The following is a 12,915-nucleotide window of genomic DNA, read 5'->3' on the forward strand; positions in this document are numbered from 1 at the left end:
ATTACTCTGTGTACTTTGGGGCAGATTTACAAGAAAGTGACGCATCTGTACAGATGTGTCACTTTCCCTGCGCCACCCTTACAAACCCTTGCGCCACCATAGATGCGCCGTATTTACAACACGGTGCACTATGGTGCAACGAATTGACAGATGCGTCAGAAACGCATCTGTGGGCGGAAAAGTCACGCATTGCTGGAGTCGTGTCGCAAGCACGACGCAACTTCAGCAATGCGTGTTGAGGCCTATTCCCACTACACTGCGTCACTACTTACGCCTACTTGAAGCAGGCATAAGTTTTGACGCAGTGGTGTCCTAAAAGTGGCGCAGTGAAATCTTGTAGATTTCACTGAGTGACTTTTACGAGGCCTTCCTGCGTGGTAACGCCCACCCTGCATACATTATACCTGACGCAGGTATAATGTGACGCAGGGCTTTACAACGAGCCGCGTCTCCCTAGACCTTGTATGTTGATGGGAGTCAAATCACATGTCGTGGCATGTTTCCCTGATCTTTGTTTTAGGTTATACCCAGTACATTTCCTAAGCCCCTGCTTCTTTTAGGGGCCTCTCATCACTCCCAATGAATTATGCCTTTATAGAAGGAGGGATGGTAATAGTGGTCAGATAAACCAGTAAGAAAAACTCTTACATCTGCATGTAATATTATAAAATCCTCCCTGAATCCTGGATATAGTCCACACAAATATAGTCATCTTACAACATATAAGAAGTCAGTATGTGCTTGATGTGATAATCTGAATTCTGTCACATTTTCTGCCTAGTCATGTGAAGCCCCCTGCTCCACCTGTATGCCAGTAAGCCTCTAATCAGAGCTCCAATAAAGAGGATTTCTCTGAAGCAGTCGGCGAGTCTGCCACTAGCCACAATTGCCAGTGTCTCTTATATCGTATCTGCCGCACATGTGGGCTATTTTTTCATGCACTCAGATCCATTCAGTGTACGAGCAAGGACTATTTTAATATACACCCAGGCCTGTGACAAATATATTTTTATTAAAACATCTAGAAAAAGCATTATCCAATTTTCAGGCAGTGCACCTGAAAAAAAAAACCTGCACCGTGAGAGCTACAGGATACACATTTTTTGTGAGTTTGGTCACTCACATACACAAGAGGATCAACCTGTTCATAGTGGCAACTGGTGAGCTTTACAAATGGCGGACTGTAACCTGCCCAAACCTGCAGCGAGTGAGCACCAGCACCCTCCAGAGAGGTTGGAGGATGGTTTTCTCCACCAGGTATTTTTGAAAAAATGCGGCCAAACAGTGAATTTTACAGCATATTTGTGTCATAGATTTACCAAAAAGCCATAGGTTGTGAAAAAGAACTTGTGAAATGTTTGAGTATCTTTAGGGTGTGTAAGTGAAATCTGGCCAACACCGGGAGTTTTGCCAGATCTGCCCCAAGAAAGGTTTGAGAGAAGAGACATTTCTTAGCAGGGCTTCCCTAAAAATCTCTTAAAAGCCAAAGGTAATACAAGCCGTTCTGAAAACGCAATGTTTGCAGGCCTTTTATATTTCATATTTTCTTGCATACCCTTTTTAACATCTTCATTTTTCTTCTTTTCGTTTTTTCACCCTCCATCTTCCAAGGACATTTTTAATCAGCTGTTATGACTGAGAATATTCATCGAAGGGACAAGGTGGAAAATTGTAGGGCAGTTCCCTTTACTGCTTTTTGCCTGGCAGACAAATCACTTAAACACAACCACACACACTTGGGCATCCAAACACATGTGCAAAAGAACTCACTGCTCAGCTCAAAGGAAGTTCAATAATCACAGTAAACTCTCAATGACAAAACACGATTTATTGAGTGAAATTTCACATTGTGGGCATACAACCACATTAGGATCTTCTTGAGGCATCTTTGATGCAGATGGCTGGTCGGTCTCTTACCAAGGGATGGACTTTCCTTCCCAGTCCAGCAGACATCCATTGTCTTTTTCAGTGAGACTGCGGAGAACATTCAGGATCCCTTGTACGCTGTCTTGTGGGGTCAAGGCGGCCTGAAAAACGACACATAATGTTTAGTACAGCTGGTAAGAATCCTGCTATGCTTAGTCAAAACATTCACACAAAAAGCCTTAGCATGGCTGCAGTTTCTTGAATTCTAGCATGGGAGATGTTTACTGGTCGGGTGCCAGATATCTTAGCTTTGTGGCGTGGTAGCTCTATTTGGTTCCTCCAGTTACCTCACACACCTCACATTTGTTCAGTAGTTACATGAAAAAAATCAGATGGAATTAACATTCCTAAGTGATGTATCAACGCTGGAAAAACGTATATGATCGAATAGGTCTTGAGGCTATTTGTGATTCAACGCCGGAATTTTAACATCTTCCTCCACTGGAAAATATCCTTGTATCATTGGTGAACTTCTGTGCAGTAAAGGAAAATAATATCAGAAACCGAATGAGTTAACAGAAGACCATCCTCAAACTTGCATGGTACATCCCAGCTCTGAGAGCCTTGAAATACCAATTGCATTGGCTGGTTAAGCTTCACTTTTAAGTTAATTTCATTAATTTATCACATTTAATAATACTGGCACAATCACTTGGCTGGGGTGCTTAACTTAGTTATATTATCACCCAGAAGTTTACAGTTCTAATTGACCGTAGTGGAATTCTCAGTGAGACTAATTCATAAGACTCTGTCTTTTTCCAGGGGTAATGGTTCCTCAGGTCCAAATGAAGTTCAAATCTCAGCTTTAAAGCAAAATCCCGATAACTGGAAGGGATCACTGTTCAGTTTGTATAGTTCAATACTGGTGGTGAGTCTATACTAGAACCTTGGAAGGGCTCAATTTTACCCTCCATCCATAAAAAGGGCAGCACAAGCAACCCTCAGAATTTCAGAATAATCATTATTTTTGACAATGATGCCAAAATGTGTGCCTGTCTAATATTAGGCGAACTTTTAGGAATGGGTTTTCAGTAATGCCACCGTACCCCTGCTACAAACAGGTTTCAGAAAAGGGTCTGAGGCACTCGATAACATATGCAGACAACTGAGTGAAGGGTGCGACTCTGGGTTGAAACCATCATCCTAGGGTATTCCATCAGCACTATTTTCTTCAATTTGTTTATTTCACACATGTGGGTAAGAATGAAGATTGGTTCCAGCAGCACAGTCACATATGTGAACAGAGGGTTCAAGCAAGGGTGCGTTCTTACTCCATTGCTATTGAATCCCTCCTCTGCTGTACACAGACGATACAGTGATACTAGATCACACTCCAACCGGGCTACAACGGCCAATACATTGCCTTCAAGCTTCTAATGGAAAAAATGAACTTACGTTGATCCTATCCAAAAGTAAGATAGTCCAAATTGGATAATCTTCAGGTTCATACAACTGGCAGATCCGGGTAGAAAAGATTAATTGGCAGAAGCCTATTTGTACCTAGGGGAGTGGCAGGATCGGAACCCAATGAAACAAGCATTTGCAATGCAATAGGTCTCGCATTTGTGAAAGTTAAAGCTGTTGGCATTGAAAATGACAAATTTTTTTACTTTTTTTTTTTATTAGCGTTATTACATTTACAAAGCGCTATTGCCATTTGCATTACCTTGAGGCGCTGGAGAACCTGAAAATGGGAAATAGGTTATGTGGGAGGGGAGACAAGAGTAATATGCTGCCTGAAAAAAAAAGTACAAAGATCCTGGAAATAGCAAACACTCATAGGGAATGCAAGATTAAGTAAAGTATGTGAAATGTTAGCAGGAACAATAGTGTAATTTAATGAACTTTTTTTTTTTTATTCTCAGTAGAGTCGTGTCATTTTCTGACAAATAGTTCCCCTGATTTTGCAACCGGGCATTAACTTCTTGTTTCACCCTAGTCACGCAGTGACCTCCCAAGGAAAAGTCGCCTGAAACGTATGCAAATTTAAAATAAAACAACAGTTTACCTTTAAGATCACTGCTAAATGGGAATTTGAGCTGGTATTTTTCTCAGAGTTAAAAGCAACTAAGTCCTGGTAACAGGCCTGCCAGTCTGGAATTAAAATCTTCATAATTTGGCATGTCCCACGCTTTGTGGGCAGAAAACATTCTTCAGAGGTTACCAAGGACAGCCATAAATAAAACAGTTGGTAAGCTACGGGGTGGTGTGGAGGTAGTGCAGCTGTTACTTTTGTGGCCCCACCACCTCCTTTTTTAATTAAAGGTGAAACGTGGTTTGCCACTGGATACATTGAGAGTAAATGAAAAGAACAATATAATAAGTCTGGGGAAGGCAGGCGGCTGTTGTACTTACAGATAAAGCGTGGCGGCAGTCGCGCTGATTTTAATTAAAAATGCAAGTGGGGCATCAATGAAGCCGGCGCTTTGCCAGGGCGCAGCCTAATGCACCTGTTACAAACAGGAGATCCTTAGGGATGAGTGGTAATAAACAGAGGTGACGACTTTGAGCCTGGGAACCGGGTTCAAATCTAGGCGCGAAATGTATAAAAAAAGGTTAAAAATAAATTTTAACTTATAATAAATATCATTAAACAGTGTTTGAATATGTACAATTAGACGATGTGCAAAGTAAACAAGAGTTTTTCTCTAATATTGGTATTGTAATTAGGGTTGTGTAGAAGCTTTATCAAAATATTTATAGTAAGTTTACATATATTTGCAAGCCTACTAGTCAGCGTTTGATGCACTATTGTTTTTTGTTTACATTGTGCCATTAACTCATAATTCCACTCCACACCTCATGCAACCATCACGCTCCATCCCAAAACACATAGATAAAAGACATTGTAATTTACAGCGCCAATAGCTCTAACTCTAGCAAATGCGTGCCCTATTGCAAATGTTTGTTACATTATTGCTGGCTACCATGTCTCCTGGACCAAGGTGATTACTGCTGGTAACCTTGCCTATGATGGTCACTAATGCAACCAGATGTGGCTGCTATTGCAAGTCTATGAGAAATAGCAGTTTGGGATTATTTTAATTGAACATAAGCAGCTCTTAAAACAGAAAAGGTTGGAGGCCCATGGTGTAGAATGTGCCCACAAAAGAATGCTTAGCAAACAAGACACACACACACACACATATACATATACTTTAAACATGTCCATATCACCATGATAATCTAATTAAGTATATCCTTATAAGAAAGGTCCAATCAGCGCTCTGTCCCACTAAAAGGATGAACCAATGAGATTAAGCGTCTAGCATACCCTACGCAATGCAAAAAACAGGAGTACGGGGGCGTGGCTAGCAGCCGTCGTGAATGGCCGCCGCCTGAGTTAGCTCCTACTTTCCTGACGTCTATTCTGCCCTATCCTGTGCCATCCAAGATAGAAAAACATACGAAGACAACCGTACCTCCTTCCTGGCCCCCCGGGAGAACTTTGGTGCACAAGCGGAGTGTGGGAAGGCTCATACCGCCCTGTACGGCGCCTCGTCCTGAGTGGTGGCAGCGGATCCTTGAGGCGGAACGGGCTACGGAGCAGCCACCGGGACGGGAAGTCCATCGGCCTTGACAGACTGCGCAGAGAGTCGGGGGAGGCCCCATACGCCGGGAGTGGATCGGCAGTGCCACCGGGGCTGTCTGCGGGGGGTGCCGACCTACACCGGGACCGACGACGGTGAGCCCGGGTGAGTGTTGTGACCGGCGGAGGCCTGGGAAATCTCCACGGCCAGGTGGCAACGGCAGTGTTGTAGCTCTGATAGGGGTGCTGAGCGGGTACGGCTGCATTACGAGGATCTCGCTGGGCGAGTCTGAGGAGCCTGGCTGACACGCCTGTGGTTGGCGGCCCGCCGGGGCAGGAGAAGGTCGAGGCCTATCGGGCGCAGACTAAATTGAGGCCCCGGCTTGCGGCCTACGTGATTCTACACACGGGCGCCGGAGCAGAAGAGCGGATGAGCAGATGGATGGGTATATAGCCCGCTGGACGATACAGAACGCCCCGGGTTAGCTGCGGATTACCGCGATGTGCTGAAGGTTCTATTACGCGGGCGGGGCCATGACGGAGCGGTTCCGTCATACGCACAGCGCAACCGACACGCATGACGGAACCGCTCCGTCACTCGCATCGATGTGGTTAAGTTGTTAATGGGTACATTTCATTAATACAGTATTTTCTCTGTAGAGTCTATAATGTAAAATGTTCGTTTATTTGAGTTGATTCATGTTTTTCAAATTTTTGGAAACAATATTTAAGAAAGTTTGATTGTAATTTTCTTTCAAGATCAAATCAATATTATTTTGATCGGTTGTTGCGGGCCCCTAAAAGGAGTGGGGCCCATAGGCCGGTGCCTACTTTGCCTATTTGGTAATCCGGTACTGCTTGGTCTGGCCCAAGTGTGCCACGACATCTATGGTTTTTACTTACTTGTTTGCTGTGACACCAGTCTGACCACTATCCACGAGTGATGAACTGCAATACCATAATCACACACAAAACAGAATGTTTAAAACAAAATAATTGTAACCAGTATTTATATGTACAAATTGATTACTGTTGAAGCCATGAAAAAGCCCCTGGTGTGCGCAACGGGAAGGGTAGATAGTTCGAGGTATGCTGTGGTGGCTGCAAGAAAACACATCGTCTAGTGGCAGACCCCCCTCCCTTCCCCACACAGAGCGGACAATGGTGATCAATGAATCCCTGCTTGCTTGGCAGGTCTTCCGGGGGAGATGGAGATCAGGAGACTTTAGTCTCCGCCAGTGCTAGCTTCACATCAATCAACTGGAGCTGCAGGCTACTTGTCTGGTTATGAAGGCCTTTCTGCTATCTATCAAGGGGAGGCTGATCCAGGTTCTCAAGGACAACTCCACCTACAGGGCAGAGTGGGATCCTCGTTCCGTACCTCAGGTGGTGGCTGGAAAGTCAAAATATTTTCCTGATTGTGGATCATCTTGCAGGGTCCCTGAATGGCCGAGCGTCTGAACTGAGCAGGTGACGTCCTAGCAGATCATGAGCAGTATCTACATACCATCATGGCACAGAACAACTTCCAACAGTGGAAAGAACACTGGCTAGATCTTATCACCACCATTGAGAATATGAAGCCTCAAACGGTTTGTGCATTTGAGTTTTTGCAAGAACACTCTTTAGCAGATGACTACTGGCTGGAGGACAGCACTCCATTACACCTTCCCACCACTTCTTCTCCTGCCGAGAATTTTGAAAAAGATAGGGAACGAGGTCATCTTAATGGCTCAGGATGGGCCAGGAGAGTGCAGTACCCAGATCTTCTGGGCAGGAACATCTGTACTCCGATCGGGCAACTACTTCACGAGGACCTTCTATTTCAGGAACATGTCCTATTTACATCTACATGTGTGGAAAACGAGCAGTGTCAATTGACAGCGCTTCATCAGTTGCCTGCAGTGGTGGATGTCATCCTTGCCGCTAGCATACTTCCACAGAATCTATTTACACCGGGTGCTGGACAAGTTTGTAGCCAGGTTTAGCATTCAAAAGACTTGTTCCTTACAAGCAAAGCTGGTGGACATCCTGTTGTTCATTTGATCTTTGCCCCAGCAAGACCTTGCAACGGGCACTATAAAAGTAATTTGTCACCCTTTCTTCCTTTTTACATTTGCCGGACCAACCACCCTTGTTTAAATCACCTTTTGTGATGAGATTTATTAAAGGTTTTACATGTGTTCCCTTCCAAACACTTTGTGATTGTAAGGAAAAGCCTCTTTTTGCATATTCACCCCAACAATTTTGGACTGATGCTGCTGGTTCTTCGACTCTAGGTTTGCACTGAGGCCTGCTAACCAGACCTTACTGCCAGTGTTGTAACCCATTAAAAAAGATATGTTGAATTGGCTATCCCCAACTGGCATAGATTGACATACTTATAAGTCCCAAGTATATGGTACCCAGGGCTTGTAAGGCAGTGTGTCCACTCAGGGCTGAAGCACTGGTTGTACCACCCTGTGTGTAACCGAGTGCAAAATGGCTCTCAGCCTGCCACTGCAGCCTGTAAGAGCAGTTTTAAAACTGCTAGTTCTACCTTGCCATTTAAACCAATGGCAAAGCTCCCATTTCCCCTAACAAAATATATATATGTATACCACGTCTCTTGCTGGTCATCTGGCAGCATCCACCTGTTGTGGTCTGTGCAAGGCAGCGGGGCACAGGATCCCCGTATAATTGAAAACAGCATCCGCGCCACAACACAAGAAAATGTCTGCACTCCAGAAAAGAAATCCAAATTAATTTTAACGGCTGACGTGTTTCCACCCACACCATTTCTCGAAGCCATTTCCCAGTTGGTGGTACTGCTCAGTCACCTTTAAACCTTTTGGGGCGAAGATGTAGCCTTACGGCTAGAGCGGTCGACCTCGAAGCTGGGGAACCGGGTTCGAGCCTCAGCAAAGACACTTAACATCCTGTGATTCTGGGTAATCATTTAAACTCCCCATGCCTCACGAAAAATAAATACATAAATAAATGTGTCTTTCTGTAATGAAACTCGTGCTCGTGTAAAGCGCTCTGATACCCAATGTCTTGGGTCTAGTTCGCGCTACATAAAACTCTTTAAAAAAAACCCACAAATCTCCCACAGTAATCAACATAGTGAATAGACTTGCGGGTCCCAGTACTTGGTTCCTTGGAAGGAAAGACTAGTGTCTTGGAGTTAAGCAAGGTTAACACATATGTTCACACAATTATCTACACAAGTGTGTTTTACAATTAAATTCATACATATTCAGAAAATGAAATATGAAAAAATTAAAATACGATAATAGAACAAAACACCTGGCAAATATTCCACTCCTTCAACTGAAGGATTATCATGCATGTACATTTGAAAAGGAGGAAAACTTTAGGAAAAATTATTTATTCCAATCATAAATTAATCCTGTGTTAGTATCATGGTAACATATGTCCCAAATAAAAATTTCATATCAAATTTATAGAGTCCCTGCCTCATGCCCGACTGCACCACATATCATGATGCAGCTTTTATCTCTGACCAGTAGCTACAATGTAATGTCAAGTGACAGTAAAAAGAATAGGATGCGTAAGCCTCAAGGAAACGGGCATGTACACCTGCTTATCTGCTTCGACTTTTCATCCAGTAAGTGAAGGTTGTCTCAAGTGCCATGCATTCAGAAACATCCATGTAGTGGGTCTGACATTCTCACCTATAGTGTCATCTGCGGTCAAGGCCATAACCAATGAAATTATTTCAGGTGAGGAAGAACGGGGCCTTGGTGCATCAACTGCAAAACCCTTGGTCTGCACCTCTGGTCATAGCAAGTCTTTGGCTGGGGGTACCCCTGATGTCGACTCTGACCCCGGGCCATCCCTGACTGGCAGTAGGCATCTTGTTGAGGTCATTATTTATTAATCTCCTACAATAGGCCCGGTTTCCTCCTCTGAGCATCACTAGAATAAAATTAGGGTATCCCCCTTTTGTGGCGTTAGAAATCCTGGGGGATCAGTTGCCTGAAACCAATTCTGCGACTTCTTCACAGGACTCAGTCCCTTTATAGAAAGCTGGCCCAAACGTTCCCTCTGTTCAACCCAACCACCCGCTTGGAGTAACCCTGGATCTTAAAGTTATTTGCAAACCCACCACTGCAACTAGTCAAACGAATTTACGGGGACGAAATTTTTCCTGCACCTATGCTTGGTCCCCCCATTTCAGCAGGAACTTTCCGGTAGAGTGAATATAGGAAATGGGACACATCCTCAAGTTGCCAATGTTGATAACTCTAGTACCCTTCTTCAGGATCTTGACTTACCGCCAGCTGCTACGCTTTATGTCATTGTTCTCGCAATGTGCCCTCATTGGAATCAGGCCAGGGTGAACACTATCTACAACTTAATAAAATAATTCATTGGTTTGAGGGACGATTAGGGAAACAATCAAACTGGAATTTGTTTAAAGCTGTCATCATGGCGCAGAGAGTATGCTGGCTGGGGAAGTCACCTCAAACCTGGGCTGGAGACTGTATAGTTGTTAACTTTAATAACCCTATTACTGCAAGGCGCTTGTTTGCCAATCTTTCTAGTCCAAGTGCACAATAGTAACATTCAGTCATTATCCCTGGGTAATTTCTATAGACCTATTACCAGGACTCTGATTCCTTCAGTGGCTTCTTAGTGGTCTCCTTGACATCAGACTGGTGCCACTGAAGGTGCTCTTTTTCCCGGTATCCCCGTCAGTAACAGATTTGGTCTACTGAGGTCTCTTGCAGATACTGATAGACTGTCTAAAGGTACTTTTAGCAGTAATAAGCTGGTTGTTTCCAAGAGGACTCTGAAACCTCAAACCCAGACCAACCTTGACATCTTAAGTTGGAATGTGGCTGGGGTTGCAGGAAACTTAGGCGATGCTCGATGGATTACTTTATTGAAACAACATAACTTTTTTTGCCAGCAGGTGACATGGGAGACATGGAATTGCTTGTTTTTGGAAGGCTTTAGTTTTTTTGCCCCTGGTGTAGGTTCTAGCTCTAGAAAAGCTAAAAGGTTTATTGGACAAATATACTAACCAGTTTGAGGGTATTTGAAAGGGTTGGTCTATTGGGTGATTTGAATACCCGTCAGTGCACTACTTGTCCTGTTTATAAAACTTGTAAGTGGTCTTTTTTTGCTATAACCTGCCTGTCACATTAAACACTCTCCTTGGGGTAACCCACTGACAGTATTTTGAGCGATTTTAACTTGGTTCTTTTAGAGTTTGACAACCCAAATAAGAATTATATTTCAATCCTGCCAACTTTATCTGAGAAAGTGGCTTTTCCCTTACCATTGATTTTATTTTGGTTTCTTCTGGCCTCTTATCAACTTTGCTTGATTTTGAGGTGTTTTGGGATACTAGAAGTGACCATAACCCATTAAAGGCTACAATTTCCTGTATAAACAAATTTGCTCCCTCTTATCATGCTTTGTGTGGGCTGGAATGAGCTAAAGAGAAAGGACGTAGAATTCAGTGGGACAAGATAATATTGAATCATTTTTATCTGGACTTGCTCAGAGATTACACTGCGGAGATCTTTGACTGTTTGGATGAGGGTGTCCTGGATGAAACCATTTTATTCTCTTTTTTGTTATTCACACTAAGGCAAGATCTATCCTCACCTCGAAAAAGTCCAAAACGCTGGCTTCTAGTGTATGGTTTGACCACCCCTGTTCCTTTGCTCATCGAAATCTCATGGAAGCCTTGAAGAAGAAATACAGGGAGAAATACAAAGGAATTTCTTGCCATCGGGCATATGACCTAGCCATTCGGCAAAGGAAATACACGCTCAACCAAGACGCTTGGGACGACTTGTTGGGAGTTTTGTTCTTCCAACAATTACTCCAAGTTTTGGGAAGTTGTAAACTATCCTTTTTAAGAATATTCTGCCAGGAGCACTGTTCCTCAGACTATTACTCCTGGGTATTGGCTGTTATTGTTAGCTGACATTTCTATAGCGCGTAATCACTCAGGGGTCTCTTAGCGCTCCGAGAGAGTGAACATAAACAAGCCTCTGTCCATCTGGTACCTATATGCGGATTATTGGCGTGCCTTCAGGGCCTCCCTGAACAGGAGCGTTTTGAGGTGTTTCCGGAAAAGGAGGTGCGCGCTTTCCTTGCGGAGGTCGTCGGGCAAATTGGTCCAGAGTTGCGGGAGAATAACAGAGAAGGCTCTACCTCCCTTGGATGCAGTTTTAAACCGGGGGACCACCAGCAATTGGCTCTCAGAAGATCGCAGTTTCCGGCCCGGCACGTAGTTCCGTAGCTTGTCCATTTTGTTTCAAATTAGGCTACCCCTGTTAATAATTGTTCCATTCACAGCATGGCTATCACTTTGCCGATTGATCCCCTAGATTCTCCATTAAAATAATGTTGGTAAGAGATGCTTTAATGAAGGTTCCCAACAGAAAATGACCTGGTCCAGATGCTGTGTCGATTGATATGTTTTATACGCTGCCCTTTTAACTCTTTACATCATTACTACGATAGACATCAAATTCCATCTTCGTGGTCCAACTCTGTCATTGTTCCGCTCTTCAGAAAGGACAACAGAAATGATCTGCATTGTTATCGCCCTATCTCCTTGATTGACTCCACTGTCAAGGTGATTGCTAGCATTTAATTGAGTCGAATTTCAGAGTGGGTCAGTGAACATCATGTTTTGTCTGATATGCATATTGTTTACAGGTTGGTAAGGGGACGGTGGATCAAGGTTTGAATCTATTTTGGATCATATCCAAGTATATTAAGGTGAAGGATTTATGGATCTAACATCGTCCTTTGATAAGGTCACTAGGTCCAAACTCTGTTGTGGCTTTTTTGCACAACTTGCACTCGGACCTCTCAGCTGTTGTCTGCTATGGTCCCGCTGGGGAATGCACCACTAAGTTTGGCCTGAAAAGTGGCACCAGGCAAGGTTGTATTATAGCACATCATTTGTTTATATTATATAAGAACTGTTTGAAAAAGGTTTGTGTGATGAGGGACAAGATCTCCCACTAGTGGGGTGGGGGGGTGGGGGGGGGGGGTCGGCCTCCTCCTGTGTTACTCTACACATACGATGTAGTCTGGATTTCTAGAACCACTTTAGGTCTGCAAAGCCTCTTAGTGAGTTTTGTCGACTTCATGGGCAAGCTTGTCCTCAGTACTAAATACTCCAAGTCAAATATTATGGTTATTGGGCCAAAGAAAACCAAGACCAGGGCTCATTTTGTTCATGGTAACAAACTCGACAAGGTTAAGCTATTCCCCTATTTGGGTATTCTTTTTGATTCCTCTCTTAGTTGGACCCTGTTGGTTAATGCCAGATATTTTGTTTTCCGTAGAAGCGTTGCAACAATATTTGACTCCACTTCCAAGCTAAGGCATAGATGTGTACCTGCAATGTTAAAAATGTATCAAGCTAACTAAGTGCATTTCAGTAGCCTCTTATGGCGACATGATCTGGGGGTATTCCAATT

The 12,915-nt window shown here is 43.7% G+C and overlaps 1 protein-coding gene across 1 annotated transcript in view; it reads right to left on the reverse strand.

The window, feature by feature from the left end:
* Positions 1-1,809: 1,809 nt before the first annotated feature.
* Positions 1,810-12,915, reverse strand: part of LOC146775747 (uncharacterized) — a 124,455-nt gene continuing 113,349 nt past the window's right edge. Inside the window, exon 6 of the mRNA XM_085637882.1 lies at positions 1,810-2,027. Coding sequence (XP_085494008.1) covers positions 1,914-2,027 — 114 coding nt within the window. The 3' untranslated portion in view covers positions 1,810-1,913. The remainder of the gene's footprint in view (positions 2,028-12,915) is intronic.

This window comes from Triturus cristatus, chromosome 12, assembly GCF_964204655.1.
Source record: "Triturus cristatus chromosome 12, aTriCri1.1, whole genome shotgun sequence".
NCBI classification, from domain to species: Eukaryota; Metazoa; Chordata; class Amphibia; order Caudata; family Salamandridae; genus Triturus; species Triturus cristatus.